This window comes from Heptranchias perlo, chromosome 28, assembly GCF_035084215.1.
Source record: "Heptranchias perlo isolate sHepPer1 chromosome 28, sHepPer1.hap1, whole genome shotgun sequence".
Lineage (NCBI taxonomy): Eukaryota > Metazoa > Chordata > Chondrichthyes > Hexanchiformes > Hexanchidae > Heptranchias > Heptranchias perlo.
The window spans coordinates 36,266,481-36,282,437 of record NC_090352.1 but is presented as its reverse complement, the minus strand read 5'-3'; the positions used below and the strand labels follow the sequence as shown (position 1 = coordinate 36,282,437).

General features: G+C 40.6%; 1 protein-coding gene across 1 annotated transcript in view; it reads right to left on the bottom strand.

The window, feature by feature from the left end:
* The window catches only part of LOC137299233 (uncharacterized), an 81,789-nt gene extending 67,519 nt beyond the window's left edge, over window positions 1-14,270 (bottom strand). Inside the window, exons 1-8 of the mRNA XM_067967895.1 lie at window positions 14,117-14,270; window positions 11,031-11,177; window positions 9,403-9,517; window positions 6,789-6,901; window positions 3,042-3,186; window positions 1,622-1,847; window positions 542-662; window positions 13-181 (exon numbers count right to left, since the gene is read on the bottom strand). Of these exons, the coding sequence (XP_067823996.1) occupies window positions 13-181; window positions 542-662; window positions 1,622-1,847; window positions 3,042-3,186; window positions 6,789-6,901; window positions 9,403-9,517; window positions 11,031-11,177; window positions 14,117-14,239 (1,159 nt within the window). The 5' untranslated portion in view covers window positions 14,240-14,270. The remainder of the gene's footprint in view (window positions 1-12; window positions 182-541; window positions 663-1,621; window positions 1,848-3,041; window positions 3,187-6,788; window positions 6,902-9,402; window positions 9,518-11,030; window positions 11,178-14,116) is intronic.
* Window positions 14,271-15,957: the final 1,687 nt, after the last annotated feature.

The window sequence follows — 15,957 nt, the reverse complement described above, 5'->3', positions numbered from 1 at the left end:
TCAGTTACTCACCCTTAGCCGATGACTGTTTGAAAGCAATCTGGAGAGGAAAGAGCCAGTAGATCAGGTATGGTTCATATGTTCCATCATAAACGTATAGTACGTTGAGTGTTTTGCTGGCCTCCAAAATCATCTGCTCATTTGTGGCAAATGGCTGCATGCAGGGTGTCTTCTCAAATTTCTGCTGGGATGGAAACGGTTGCCATGATCCACTGAGGATAAGCTCGCAGTTAAGATTGTTTTTCAGAGGCTTGTGTTTAAGACAGTTTCTATTTATTAGAATGTATGACCAAATCCTAATTAATGTCAGGAATATGAATATTTTAAGGTCCATGAATTCAACAGGTATCAGTAATGTATTTTTTAAAAAAGCGTGAGGCTGCTGATTAGTGCCCAACAAGGAACTGCATTGAGACTGATCCAACTCTATTCATTTAGGTTCCTTATATCTGATATAGAGAGGAGACTTTCATCCCAGTCTGTTAAAGGAAATCAAAACACAAAACACTTAAGAATTAAAAAGAAAATGTACAAACCTCACCTGAACTACAGCATTTTCCACCAGTCCTGAAACAGGTGACCGTGTTGCACTTCTCAGTTTGAGTTCGGCCATTCTGCGTTCAATTACCCGCCCAAACCGCTCCCTGATAGTCTTTTCAACACTTCGGAGAGAAGAAGAAACATTTAAAATTACAGCCATCAATCAGCAAAATGAACATAAAAACATGAGAAACTACAAAATGCAAAAAGCTATTCAGCCCCCTGATCCTCTGCCCCTTATTCTTTTTATCAGTCCCCTCGGCTATGTATCGTCACAATATAATTACAGATGGGGCAGCCATTTGGCCCATCTTGATTCATCCACGAATCTAAAGTTTCCCCCATTGCAGAATCCAACTGTTTCTTAAATGATTTGAGTGTTTTTGCCTCCACTAATTTATCTATGCTATATGTTGATCACTCTTTGTGTGAAGAGGTACTTCTTGATATCGGTCCTAAAAGTACCTATAATATGATACAATATAATATTTTACATAAAGTATTTGACAATCTGTATCTATACTTATCACTGTGACCATCAATCTCATACATAACCAGTTGGCTAATATTACATAATCTACTTTTGGTCGGACTATATTCCATATATGTACTATGTTGTGCGCATGTCTGAGTATTGGAGTGAGTTTCTTCTAATCTCTGGCCTTGGTTGGTTGATTTGTATGCATGTCCTCTAATCCTGGATCCCCAATCAGGTTAAAGGATCTGACTGGACTTCCTGCCCCTTTAAGTAAAAGCTCTAAAAAAGTTTTGCAAATAGGTAATGATAAAGAACTAATGCTTTGCAAAGAGTTTTCTAACCAGTGACTCAAAAGAAATAAGCCCAGAAATGACTCTAGGCAATATCAGTGTATGAATGTTTAATGCATTTGCTATTTTAATGGAGGTGCTAACTTGTTTAAAATAAAAGTGTCAACACCTCTTAAAACAGCTGGCAAATTAATGTAGTATGAACCTGTTAAGTTAAAGTTGGTCATGTTCTGTAATTCCTGAGCTATATAACCTAAATATTGAATAATCAACTTAAAATGTTAAGATGGGTTGACAAGTAAATGCTTCTTACTCTACTGAGGCAGTGGTCCGGTTCTGTTTATCCATTTTCAGCAGCTTATCCAACCAGATGAAGCATCTGAGTGTCGTTGGAAGTAACTTCCCCCTGAGCCGTTCACAAATTGCAGGCATCCGTTCGCGATCTGATCTGAGGATAGCACAGACAGAGTCTCCGAGTGTCTCACTCTGCATGCAGCTCAGCGGCGGAGGATTCAGCTTGGGCTCCAGGCTGTCCCCATCTGTAAAACTATTTAAGTTATTATACCTAAGAAAAACAATCCCTCACAGGGTATAACTTCACCACAATGTAAAATTATACGCTTAAAATAAGGTATACATTTGAGCAGGTGAGAAACAAAATCAGTTTGTAATGCACACTGTAGTTTAAATATTGATGATCATACACTTGGGTTCTAATGTGCTATGGAATTAGTTACCACTGGAGAGGGAATGGATTGAAGGTTATGATGAGAAGGTGGCTAGGTGCGTTGGAGATCATGTAAAAAGGGACAGGCTTGTTGGGCCAAATAGCTTTTCCTGTTCCTAAAAAATTCTTATATTTTCATGATGCATGACTTCTGTATACTTTAACATTTGAAATGTGTGTATCATTCTGTGGGGGAATCCTTGATTTATGTCATTTTTTTCTCCTGCTCTTTATATCCTGTCACCCAAATACATCATCAATCAAGAAAGGAAGAATAATATTTGCTCCCAGGCTTCTGTCAGTGACATTCAAACCAGATGCTAAAAGTCTAGAAGGTGCATAAGTGAGCTGCTTCTGCAGAAACAGCACCCCAAGGTGCAGTGAATTAAAGCATCAATACAGCATGCCATTTTGCTACCAAGACATGGACTGGATTCCACCCATTGATAATCAATGGGCAGAAAATAGATAGGAAATTAGTGAACCAGTTGGGTTTTTACGACAATCTGGCAACTTTTGTGATTACTTTCTGGTGCTAGGCCAATAATGAGCAGATTTATTGAATTCAATTTCACAACATGCCATGGTGGAATTTGAACTCTCGACCTTTGGGTTGCTAGTCCAGGACCATAGCCACTAGGTTACTGTACCCTATTAAGACAGGGCCAAGGATAGGCAGCCAGACAAAGGCTTGTGTACTAGTACTTTGTGTGATGGAACGGTGGAGTGTGAGCTTGTGCGCTGGACTCACTGAATGGGGATGAAACAATCCGAACCAGAAGTTCTTACCCACGTGGACGAGACAAAAGCAAACACTGAAGAGTTTTAATCTGATCTACTCTCTTGCACCTCCTGGAAGTCCAATCTCATGGGAGCATCAAAAGAGCTTGGAGAACAAGTCGCTTCCTTTCCAGATTGGTTGGGGGAACAACATTTTCAGGCACCCATCATTTATGATTAAACCAAGAGTTACAGCTATAGGCTGCTGCTATAGTTTGTTTAATACCGTTTAATTTTAACTGAAATGCAGATCCTCGCCGCATTGTCAGGTGCAGGTCTTTACTCTCCACTGATTTTGGGCGTCTCCGGGCCACCATTGCCCATGAGGACTGCCATGTGATTGAGCTTTGTGCCAAATCAGTGTCAGGATCCTGTGAGAATAAATAAATAGGAGCTGTGAAAACTGTGACAATTGTAAACCATTGTACCATCAAGCTAAAAGATAAAATTCAATGCAATGCAAAACCTTCCCACCTCTGTGTAGAATTTTGAACTGGTTTGTTGTTCTTTTCTATTGAAGCCTATACTATATATATATATATATTTGCCAGCATTCCTCATCAACTTCCAAGCAACTGAAAAGGCAGATTTATTTTTTAACTATCTTTTTTTAAATGGGGGTATTTTTGGGAGTAAGTTTTCCCCTTTTATTGTAATGTTATTCCCTCCATTCATCATTTTGGCCTGATGCCTCTGCAGTCAAAAGAGTGAACACACAGATTGCTCACAGACTGCTGCTAATGCTAAAGACCATATGGCTGGGCATAAGGCAGCATCAAGAACTGCCCAGCATGATTCTCCCCTCCACTGTTTCCACCCTCCCTGCTGGAAGGCGCTGCAGTCTCTGTACAGCATCTCCCTGCTCGAAGCAATACAGGTCAGGAACTAAGCAGAGTGTGACTTTAACCGACCCATCACCCCCCACCCCCCAACCCCCACCATCCCATTAAAATTTTTAATGAACACTAAATAAATGTTGCTCAAACAAATACATTTCTTAATTTGGAATGGAAAGTTAGAAATATCAACCAATACATCGTAAAATTTACCTGCGAGTAAAATGCTCACTCAGAGCCCTCAAACTCAAGGAAATGTTAGACTGAAATTTACGGGAAAGATTACAACTCCAAATAATATACGGACTTAGGTTCTTTTTCTGGGTGACATATGTCAGAATAGATCTAATTTTTAAACCAAAATTAATTAAACTCGACAGAATTGTTTTTCAGCACCTTTCTACCATCACAGTAATTTTTTTGTGTGCTGCAGGAATGTTTATTAATGTTACACTTTAATGAGGTGGGCTTTCACCCAAATCATTAAAGTTCCCTTTTTTATTGGAAAAATATGCTGCAAAAACTAATTGCTTAACTGCTGAGTTCTGGGAAGAATGGGCTCATTGTCCACAAATGGGATGTCTGTATATCTCATACAACAATGGACTGTGCTCTGATACACATAAGGGGATATCGGGGCCATGCTGTTCACATAATGTGGCTGTAATAGTATACTTCTTTCAGGTACTTTATTAAAAAACATTACGTCATGATACAGTGGTGTGATTGTTGCTGGTGGTTTTGGAATGTAGAGGCTACAGATGGAGTTATTCCAAACCTTGGGTTTTTGGGGTCTGCAGGTCCCAAAAGTTCCACGAGGTCACCAAATTTATGACCACGTGAGACTAGGCATAGTGTGTGCCCGGAATTCTGTATTCTATATTTTTTTCTGTATTCGTTGACAGAATAACACACTATTTTCTGTAGCCGTATACTAATAAAAAAATGTTTTCTGCAACGATAGCACTATTTTCCTTTGGGTAGCTAGCACCGTCTTTCCTAAGTGTGTCAATATTCGCAGCAGGTCCCCATAAGCACATCAATACTTGCAGGGAATTTCCCCCAAAGAGCGGAAAACCACAATTCTATGGAGCTGGTTGAAAGCAAAAAAAAATTCTCCCCTTCCACTTTTTCTCCACTCCCCTGAAGACGTTGACATATGGTTGGATATAGTTTCACACCCAAATGGCCATTTGTTGCACGTGAACAGAGAACAGTGGGCTATAAGTTCGCTGTGGGCGGTATTGCAAAACAGACGAGAGTGAATAGGAAGCCCGTTTTGCGTTACCACTCTACGAATTTATATCCCAGTGAGTAGTGGCAGGCTGTTTTCCCCTGGAGGCATCACGGCTGAGCCTGGTCCTTTCCTAATCGGATGTCCACACACATGCATATTTCACTGGATAGCGGTCAGGAGTGGGAACCCTGGCAGATTTTTCTTTCCTCCTGGATCTAGCATGGGGCTCGTTGGCTCAGTACCACACCGGATGGTGCATTTACGCATCAAGCAATTGGGATTGAGCTCTGAAAGCAAAACCTCATTCTACTTGTAAACTGGATGCTATACTTTTATACAGAACTGAAAATATAGAGGGTTACACAAAGGCTAGGGTATAATGTAAGTGAGTAACGGCATTGAGGGGTTGAGATGAAACCATAGGGCTGTTGTCCCAATTAGGTGTTCCATGCAAAGAACAACACTCACTGGAAATGGTGGTTAGGAAATTGTGGTTGCAGCTCTCGATTTTCCATCTATTAATTTAAAAAGAATGCAATATCGAGATCTGCGGGCCCACAATTTCCTGGCGTACTCCCTATTTCCTGGCTGCTACTCCTCACCAGAAGCACCCGATCAGGATCATTAGCCTTCATAGAGGATGAGAACAAAGCTTCAATAATTTATGAACCTTATCTCAACACACTCGGGCCAGTATTATTCTATATAGTATTGACGATAGTGTTTGTGGGGTAGTTTTATTCCATTTTTGGCAAGTTCACTTTTTTTGCTGGCAGCTGATAGATATTCATCCATCTGACGTGAACTGAATGATATCAGGTTTTATTTCACTACATGTCACAGGAGAATTGCATCCTTATATTTAAAGTACACAATAAGAGTCATTTTCCAATTACGCGCTGGTGGTGGGGAAGCTTCTGATACACCCCTCATGCTCCTCTAGCTAAGAGTACTGGTATTGGTAAGTCTACAGAATAAGTCCTCTCTTTTCTTTTACTTCTGTTTCTCTGTCATGCTCCTCTTCACATATATTTTTTGATCTTGCTCCTCTCCTTCACTGCTGTTCCTTTCTCTTTGTCTTCCTTCATTTAATCCATTGGGAGAGTGTGCTTTAACAGTTCATGAATGCCATCTCAATCTGAGATGTGATATGCCCTTAAAACACACTTGGCCTGTGTTACCTTATAAGTGATAATTAGAAGTGATTGAATCACATGATTTGAACTGAAGTGGCGTCAAGTATTAACTCGCTACAGCAGCTGAATGGCAGCCCCAGGTATCTATTATAATGCAGTTGCAGTCAGCAGAGAAAAGAACACCTTCTTGGGCTAATACTGGGACTACATTGCACAATTAGCTATCCTGTAACATGCAAAACAAATTACTGCAAAGGTTTTCTTAAATTTATCAAAATATAAATTCTTTAAAGCTTTTTTAAAAATTTCAATCGCATTCCTTTAAGTTATTTTTCTCTCGTCTTAAGTTCCCCCCAACTATATTGCACTCTATTCCCATCCTGTATAAGATGATAAGGAGGTGATCTAATCCCAGGTACTGCCAAGACTACTGTATGACTAGTCACTGCTAATGGTCACTATCATTTGATAGTCTCTCCCTCCACTTGACACTCATGCCTGATTAAGAATTCACTATGGTGAAAGAATTGCTCTGGACACTATAAAAAAACCACATCATAAATGCATTCAAGAAGAACGTGTTTTACAATTTCACTGCATGTAGCAACCAGAGCAATTCTGTTCCTGTGTTACGAATCACAGACTCCCTCACCTCCGCACATTGCATTGGTATACCAATGCACCTGGGCAGATGTAGATTTGCACTTTATATCATGCCCATATTTTGAAAGTGTTGCTATGCCGTTAAGTGAAATTCACATTACATTTTGCTTTGCCTCGTGTCTTGCCAGCAGCTGTTCCATCTCCATAAAAACCAGATTGTTGGTGTCGTCAATGAAGTCGATCATCTCGGATGACAGGCCAGAATAATCACCACCTGTGAGTTAAGGACAAAATAATGAACTGATTTGATTTCTGAACCTACCTATAGATATTAAAAAGTCTAAAAATAAATGGAAAAATGAGTGTGAATGGTGGACTGTAGCTCACAAAATCAGGACTACAAAACAAATTCTTCACAGCACTGTGAAACAAAAAAACCTTTTTAATTAGCACTTGTAACAATTAGATCAGTAAAAATGAAGATTTATCACCTCAGATTTTAAGTGTGCACATCATACACATGTTCCTAATTATCACAGTGAAGATTATGAGCAGGAAACAATACTGAAGAAGTTTTAGGCGCAGCAAAAAGCCATCAGGTCCTTTTCAATAGATCTAAATCCACCTGCTCACCATGTTTTTTTTTTCGTTCATGGGATCTGGGCGTCGTTGGCAAGGCCAGCATTTATTGCCCATCTCTAATTGCCCTTGAGAAGGTGGTGGTGAGCCACCTTCTTGAACCGCTGCAGTCCATGTGGTGTAGATTCTCCCACAGTCTCTCATTCCCTTCTCTTTCCAAATATACATCCAACTGCTTATACACTGTCCATTTCAATGGCCTTTCCTGGTAACTTATTCCAGAACTGTATTACCATATATGTGGGGAAAAAAAACTTTTATTAGGCTTTCTTGTCCCTACCTTCCTAATGTTTAACTTCTCACTGTATCTGATTTGAAACAATGTGGTTCAATCCCTACAGCTGAAATAAAGTCAGTGTTCCAGCTGCAAAGATATGTTAACTTTCACCAGGATTCTTTTATGATTGAAGAGAGAGTTTAATAAAAGATTTAGAGAAAAGCAACAAAAGGCACTGAAGATCCAAGTGTGCTTTGCAATTATAGTCTTGGATCTAAATTTACAGTTTGGTATCTAAATTTATGTTGTATGTTTATTACAAATTAGTACATAGATTAGTGAAATGATGGGATCCACATGGCCGAAGGAACTGACATTAATGGGTAATAAAAACTAGCATTCATAAAACCAGTCCCATGCAGGAGTTCATAATGGCGACAATTGAAGAATGAATTTTAACACAACCTCTCTACCAATAGTTATAGTGAACATCCCAGCCCAGTATTTTAATCAACTTTTCCCCTCATATCCAACATACAATTAAAACCACAATACATCTGATTTTCTAATCTTTATCTTACATGTACATCATCAAATCACCATAGTGGTTCGCTAGTGAATGTTTTTTTTGATGAAATCAAAAGGTTAGCAGCAATAATAATTATATAATTATTAATAATTATGTAAGACTTGAGGCAAGTAGTCATACTTTCCACAACAAATACTTTCTTTTTATTTTCCTCACTGATGTCTTCTGTCTTGTCCGGAAGGTGTGGTTTCATTCTGGTACCTTACCTGATGAGTCTAGACATTGAGTGTTGGCAGGCTATTTAACTGTGAAGGACATCAAAGCGGAGCTGGATCTTGTTCCCACCTAACGTCCAAATACACGCAGTTTCCAGCAGTAGTTACTGGATAGTGATCAATAGCGGGAACCTATTTCATTTTTGTCCTCTCCCCAACCCAGGGAGTACTCCTACTGCTGGCCGGTACTGAGAGCCTATTTCATTTTTATCCCCTCCCCAACCCAGGTAGTACTCCTACTGCTGCCCAGCTAACTCAATAAACAATGAAAGAAAAGAAAAAGGAAAGAAAAAAAAAGAGAGAAAGATAGAAAGAACTTATATATATAGCATCTTTCACACCCTCAGTACATCCCAAAGTGCTTCACAGCTAATGAATTACTTCTGAACCGTAGTCACTGTTGTAGGGAATTTGAGCACAGCAAGATCCCACAAACAGCAATGAGATAAATGATCAATTAAACAGTTTTAGTGGTGTTGGTTGAAGGATAAATATTGGCCAGGACACCAAAAGAACTCCCGTGCTCATCTTAGAATAGCACCATGGGATCTTTTACATCCACCTGAGAGGGCAGACAAGACCTCGGTTTAACGACTCATCCAAAAGACGACACCTCTGACAGCGCAGCACTCCCGCAGTATTGTACTGGGGTATCAGCCAAGATTATGTGCTCAGGTCCTGGATTGTGGCTTCAACCCACAACTTTTTGACTCAGAGGCAAGAGTGCCAAGGCTGACACAGCTAAACAAGTACAAGACTATAAGTCTGCACATGTGGAGAATGAAAATAGAAACAGTTATCCTTTCAGTGATACTCTAAGTGGCTACTAGGAGATGCATGGGAAAGATCCAGGATCAGTCACTCATATTTTTCCTCTTCTCCTGGGGGAAAATGCCTGACATCCACTCAATGCTTCCATAAGACTGCAAAGCTGACATAGCAAACTCAACCTTTGAAATATTGAGGATCCTACATCCTACCGTTTCATGCAGAGTGATGCAGAACCTCATGTCTATAGCTACATCGGCAGAGACTCTGGTAATCCTAATAATGTAATTAACGACAGTAATACTAGTTAAATGACTATTGTAGGAGGTTTGAATCCACAGTCTCACCTGGCCTTCTCTGACAGCCACATTGTTCAGCTGCCTTCATCGTCACGTCTTGTAGCCAGACTCGTGTATCCTGCTCCAGAAGCTCACGGCGGCTGGCAGTCATGTTGGGTGGGTGCTGTTTCAGAAAAAGACAGAGAGACAGAGAAAAACTAAAAAAAAGACTATCTGGTCATTATCTCATGGCTGTTTGTGGGACCTTACTGTGCACAAGTTGGCTGCCTTGTTTCCCACTTACAACAGTAGCTACACTTCAAAAGTACTTCATTGACTGTAAAGTGCTTTGGGATGTCCTGAGGTTGTGAAAGGTGCTATATATATGCAAGTCTTTCTTTCTTTCTTTCTTCTTTAGTCCTGAACTATGGAAAATCAGAAGTTACAAAGAATTCTGATTAACTTCAACATCTTACATATTTTTAAGTTATTTTTATTTTGAGCTTTTAATTGAAACGGTGAGTGCTACTGACACCAGAGGAAGGGAACTGGCTTTGAGAAGACATTAAAATTAGATCCTTTGATGCATTCGCATGAAATTCCTTTGCTATTTTAATGGCGTCACTAACCTATTTATATTAGTACCGCCATTAAAATAACAAAGGAATTTCATAAAGCATTTGTACATTAATATTCAAAAAACATAATTTTAAAGCGTCTGAGTTCTACAGTGTGAGGGAGCTGATTAATAGCAGCTGTTAAATGAGGCGATCACCGAAGCACCTTTTGTTAATGGCTCTTTATACCACACTTATTTAGTGTTATGCATTGGATTATTCTTTTACCATGCCCACCACTTCAACTTTTTTTTCCTTTTGGAAATACTATAGGGTCTCATATACATATAGATAGTAACAGACTTCAGGGCATAGACAGACTAGTGAAATGGGCAGACACATGGCAGATGCAATTTAATGCAGAGAAGTGTGAATGATGTATTTTGATAGGAAGAATGAAAAGAGGCAACATAAACTAAATGGTACAATTTTAAAAGGGGTGCAGAAACAGAGAGACCTGGGGGTGTACGTGCACAAATCTTTGAAGGTGACAAGACAAGTTGAGAAAGTTGTTAAAAAAGCATGCGGTATCCTTGACTTTATAAACAGAGGCATAGAGTACAAAATCTGTGTTTTCTGGTTATCAACCCTCCTGCCAGTGGAAACAGTTTCTCCTTATTTACTCTATCAAAACTCTTCATAATTTTCAACACCTCTATTAAAACTCCCTTAACCTTCTTTGCTTCAAGGAGTACAACCCCAGCTTCTCTAGTCTCTCCACATAACTGAAGTCTCTCATCTCTGGTATTATTCCAGAATTGGACGTAATACTCCCAGCTGAGGCTTAACCAGTGATTTATAAAGGTATAGAATAACTTATTTGCTTTTGTACTCTATGCCTCTATTTCTAAAGCCCAAGATCCCGTATGCAGCCTTATCAACTTGTCCTGTTCCTTTGATTAACTGTGAGCAATGCCACTGGAGATTCACTAAACATTATAATCTTCCTGTCCTTATCAAACAACATACTTTCAAACATCCTGTGAACAACCCACTGGTTCGATTAGTATAAATATAAAATTGAAACATTCCTTGGATGATTAACACTTAAGGTAGTATTTATTTCTATCCAGTACTCACCAGTAGGCTGGGATGATCCAGATAGTTGCTGAAGTGCTCCTGTACAAAAGAAAGCCCCAGAAGTTGGAAAATGATCTGTCTTTGTTCGGGATTCTTCAACTGACCCTCAACCTCACGTGCAAGAGCGGCACCCAATTTCTCATATACCTGAGTTAAAAAAACACAAAGCACAACAATATGAACCATGAAACCAACTTTACACAGAAAAATTGCCATCAGCACCAATTTTAAAATCAATTACAATTTTTTCCCCTCCATTTCTTTTGATGTTTATCAATATTTTTCTTTAAACACTGATTTGTAGGAGCTCCAATGTTAGGAAGCTGAATGGATGCAATGCAATGAGAAATATAAGTGGATTGTTGTTTGAGAGAGCAGAATCTATATTATTATACATACACATACATTTTGTTTATCACACTCAAGATATTACATTATGTTATAGATGCAAAACAATCTTTAAAAAAAGAGAAAGAAATCCAATCACTTGATGTTGGCTCTTTCTAACCTGCAGCCTGAAATTTGCAAGCATTTTCCAATCTGCACAATTCTCTCAAACAATTAAATTCTGGTTGACCTGAGGCTTTGTTTATTCAAAAATGAAAGTTCTTTTTCCTCTTTCTTTCAGGTTCTCAGTTTGTCTTCTTTAAATTATTTCCAGACCCTCTGATTTGTTTTTTTTCTCTAGAAAGCTGAATAGTTAGAGGAATCTGAACCAAAATAGAATAAAGCACCCAAGTAAAATTAAAACCTTTATACATTATAAATAATAACAGACCCCAGAAATTGAATTCAAAGGTAATGTAATCTCTGTTCAAATGACAATTAGAAACTTGCTTTGTAATCACTTCCAAGTATCCATTTATTCTACAATATCCTGATATTTAAGCTATTTCGGGAGTAAAACAAACTGTCAAAGGATTGAGTTATAATGAAGTACTGAAGAAAGTGGAGCTCTTTAACTTGAAAGAAGGTGATTGAGAGAGGATCTTGTAGTGGGAAATAAGGTATTAAATGATATAGAAAAGGTAAATCTGGAAACAACGCACACTTACAGGGTGCATTTAACATAATAAAGTGTCCCCAAATGTACATCAGTCCTAAAGCCCTCCATCTTGATATATCTCCTCCCATCTTCAAAAGCCTCCTGAAGATCTAGCTCTTTGACCACACCTTTGGTAACCTCTCCTCAGTGTCTGTTCTTCCCCCTTTGGAGTGTTCTACTACTTCAAAGTCCTAGTTGTTAAAAGAAAGGTTGACATTTACATCAGACCTTTCACATCCTCAGGATGTCCCAGGTGCTTCACAGCCAATTTTTTTTTTGAAGTGAAGTCACTGTTCTTACATAGACAATCACAGCAGCTAATCTGCACACAGCAAGATCCCAAAAATAGCAATGGGATGAATGGCCAGTTAATTTACTTTGGTGGTGTTAGTTGAGGAACGAATATTGGTCAGGACACTGGGAGAACTTTCTGCTCTTTTTGAAAAAGTGCCAGGGGATCTTTTACACCTACCTTTTGACACTAGTACAAGGGGCACGAGCTAAAACTGGTGAAAGGTCAATTCAGGATTGATGTCAGGAAGAACTTTTCATTCAAAACGTGATCAATATTTGAAATGGTCTTCTGGGTGTGATAGTGGAGATGAAAATCCTAGAGTCATTCAAGATCCAATTGTGTGATGTGAAGGGGGGAACTGAATTTTTTTTTCACAAGACGGATAAATTATGATGTGTTGAATGGCCTCCCTCATTTGTATTTATCTTGCGAACTGCAGCTACAGATAGTCACTGATGGCAATACTCATTGAAGAAGAAGCAATGGTAGCCTAGTAGCAGAAAAAGGTATGGTCACAAGCTGGATTTCTGTACAATACATGGTGGGACAGATTCGTACAGCACAGAAGGCGGCCATTCGGTCCCCCGTGCCCGAGACGGCTCTTTGAAAGAGTTAGTCCTACTCCCCTGCTCTTTCCCCATAGCCCTGCGAATTTTTCCTTTTCAAGTATTTATCCAATTTCCTTATGAAGTTACTACTGAATCTGCTTCTACCACCCTTTCAGGCAGTGCATTCCAGATCATAACAATTCATTGCGCAAAAAAAACTCTCGTCATCTCCCCTCTGGTTCTTTTGCCAATTACCTTAAATCTGTGCCCTCTGATTACCAACCTCCCTGCCAGTGGAAACAGTTTCTCTTTACTTACTCTATCAAAACCCTTCATAATTTTGCACACCTCTATTAGATACACGGAGATCTCCTGAATTCCCGCTGTAACTTTGACAGAAACGGCATAAATAGCTGGTTACACAGTTTCTCCAACCGCCATAGTTATGGTGGGAGATTGGGAGAACCATCACAGAATTTCCAGGCGGGTATTTACATGAACACTTGACAAAGAATATTGATTTTTAAGTAAAGCTTTAAACTCAAGATCGGAAATTGTATGCACTGGCAGATGTCCTGTGGCTTCTCTCATGGTAAGTCGGTTAACGCACTGGTTTATAATGACAGGAGTGCTATAATATACCATATAGTACACAATGTATTATTACTCTGATGCTGAGGTGGAGCTGTGTTTTTATCTACCCTTTGAGGCCACAAAGTCAACACAGCTTAAGGGCTGTCTGGTGAGAAAAGTTTGCAGACTGGAAGATGCTGTAAACTTCTGGCTGCAGGTCAGAAACAAACAGCCAGGAATGACTGTCTTTTGTTATCTCTTTTTTTGACATTTTCAAGTCTGTGACGGATGCTGGCAAAATGTTTAGATAGACAGACAATCGGTACATGAGGGGAGATATTCCTGGATCTGCTCTCTGGTGCACTGGATTGCCTGGCTACAGCAAATTATCAGAAAATCGGGTCGGTCGGAGACCACAGCTGTAAAAGGAGCCCACTTGATTTTCCTACATGTAAATTAGATTCCTTTACGTGCATGCGCTCCAACCAGCAGGGTTTCCCAGTATTTGCTGTGCCCAGGAGACTCAATGCATCCAGGTGTAGACCCAGGTAAATTTTCCCTATGGTTGAGTGTTCGTTTCATACTTTAGAGATTTCTGAAAAACTAAATCCAGTCATGTGCTCACCTTATGCCATGGTTTCCCAGGGAATAATGTCTCCTGGAGACTGGAGTCCAGCCAATCCACCTTGAAGGGATGGTAATTCATGGTAACCCCCAGATGAAATTCAGTGCTTCTTGAGGTACACATCTGCCATCAATAACTTTTGAGGTCCTAATGTCAGCTGCAATATCAACAGTAGTAATGATGTGGAGATGCCGGTGATGGTCTGGGGTGGACAAATGTAAGGAATCTTACAACACCAGGTTATAGTCCAACAATTTTATTTTAAAATCACAAGCTTTCGGAGATTATTCCCTTCGTCAGGTGAATGAGTGAAAGGTTCTCAAATCGCATATCTTATATTAGGCTGGGACACCATCACACCAATCAAAAGGTGTTGTTGGTGTTCAAACAGGCCAGTCACGGAGAACAGTACGTCCCACTCTGCAACTCGCACACTCTGCAACCATCTCGTACACCAACTCTACAGCAGACGCCGCAACCTCGAAACCAAGATAGAGTCCATACTCTCAACCTGTACTCAGGACACAGCAGACCAGCTACGACACACCGCCAAACAGACGAGGCAACAGAACTACACTGCCTACATGAAAACCAAGAGCAGGAAGCTTGAGAAACCCGGCATCACCACCAGCATCAACCAAGCCTCCCCCGGTACCACGGTTACAACCACAGGGAAGTCGATCGTCAATTTGTCTGACCACACCCTTCAACCAGACGAAATCGAAGTTCTCAGCCGAGGGCTCAATTTCTGCCCCGCCACCAAAATTGACCCCATCGGTCTCGCGGCGGACACAGAGGAATTCATCAGGAGAATGACACTCCGGGAATTCTTCCACAAATCCCAAGATTTCAGCAGCGAACCCAATGAGACAATCAACGATCCGGAACAGCAGACAGAGGGATCCGCGGTACAGCAACCGAAAAAGAAAGTGTCAAACTGGACTCCTCCGGAGGGTCGCTGCCCTAAGCTTGACATGTATGCTCAAGCTGTCAGGAGATGCGTCAATGCCAGATTCATCAGCCGCACTCACAAGACAGTCCAGAATGTCACCCGAGCACAACGCAACGCCATCAACGCTCTCAAGACCAACCGCAACATCGTCATCAAACCAGCAGACAAAGGAGGAGCCATCGTCATACAGAACAGAACGGACTATTGCAAAGAAGCATACCGACAACTGGACAACCAGGAACACTACAGACGGTTACCCACAGATCCGACCAAAGAACACACCCACCAGCTCAACAAACTGATCAAGACCTTCGATCCAGAACTTCAAAGCATCCTACGTGCTCTCATCCCACGTACTCCCCGCGTGGGAGACTTCTACTGCCTCCCAAAGATACACAAAGCCAACACACCCGGACGTCCTATCGTATCAGGCAACGGAACCCTGTGTGAGAACCTCCCTGGATACGTCGAGGGCATCCTGAAACCCATCGTACAGGGAACCCCCAGCTTTTGTCGCGACACTACAGACTTCCTACAAAAACTCAGCACCCACGGACCAGTTGAACCAGGAACACTTCTCACCACGATGGACGTCTCGGCACTCTACACCAGTATCCCCTACGATGACGGCATCGCTGCAACAGCCTCAGTACTCAACACCAACAACAGCCAATCTCCAGACGCCATCCTACAACTCATCCGCTTCATCCTGGATCACAATGTCTTCACCTTCGATAACCAGTTCTTTACCCAAACACACGGAACAGCCATGGGGACCAGATTTGCACCCCAATACGCCAACATTTTCATGCACAAGTTCAAGCAGGACTTCTTCACTGCACAGGACCTCCAGCCAACGCTATACACCAGATACATCGACGACATTTTC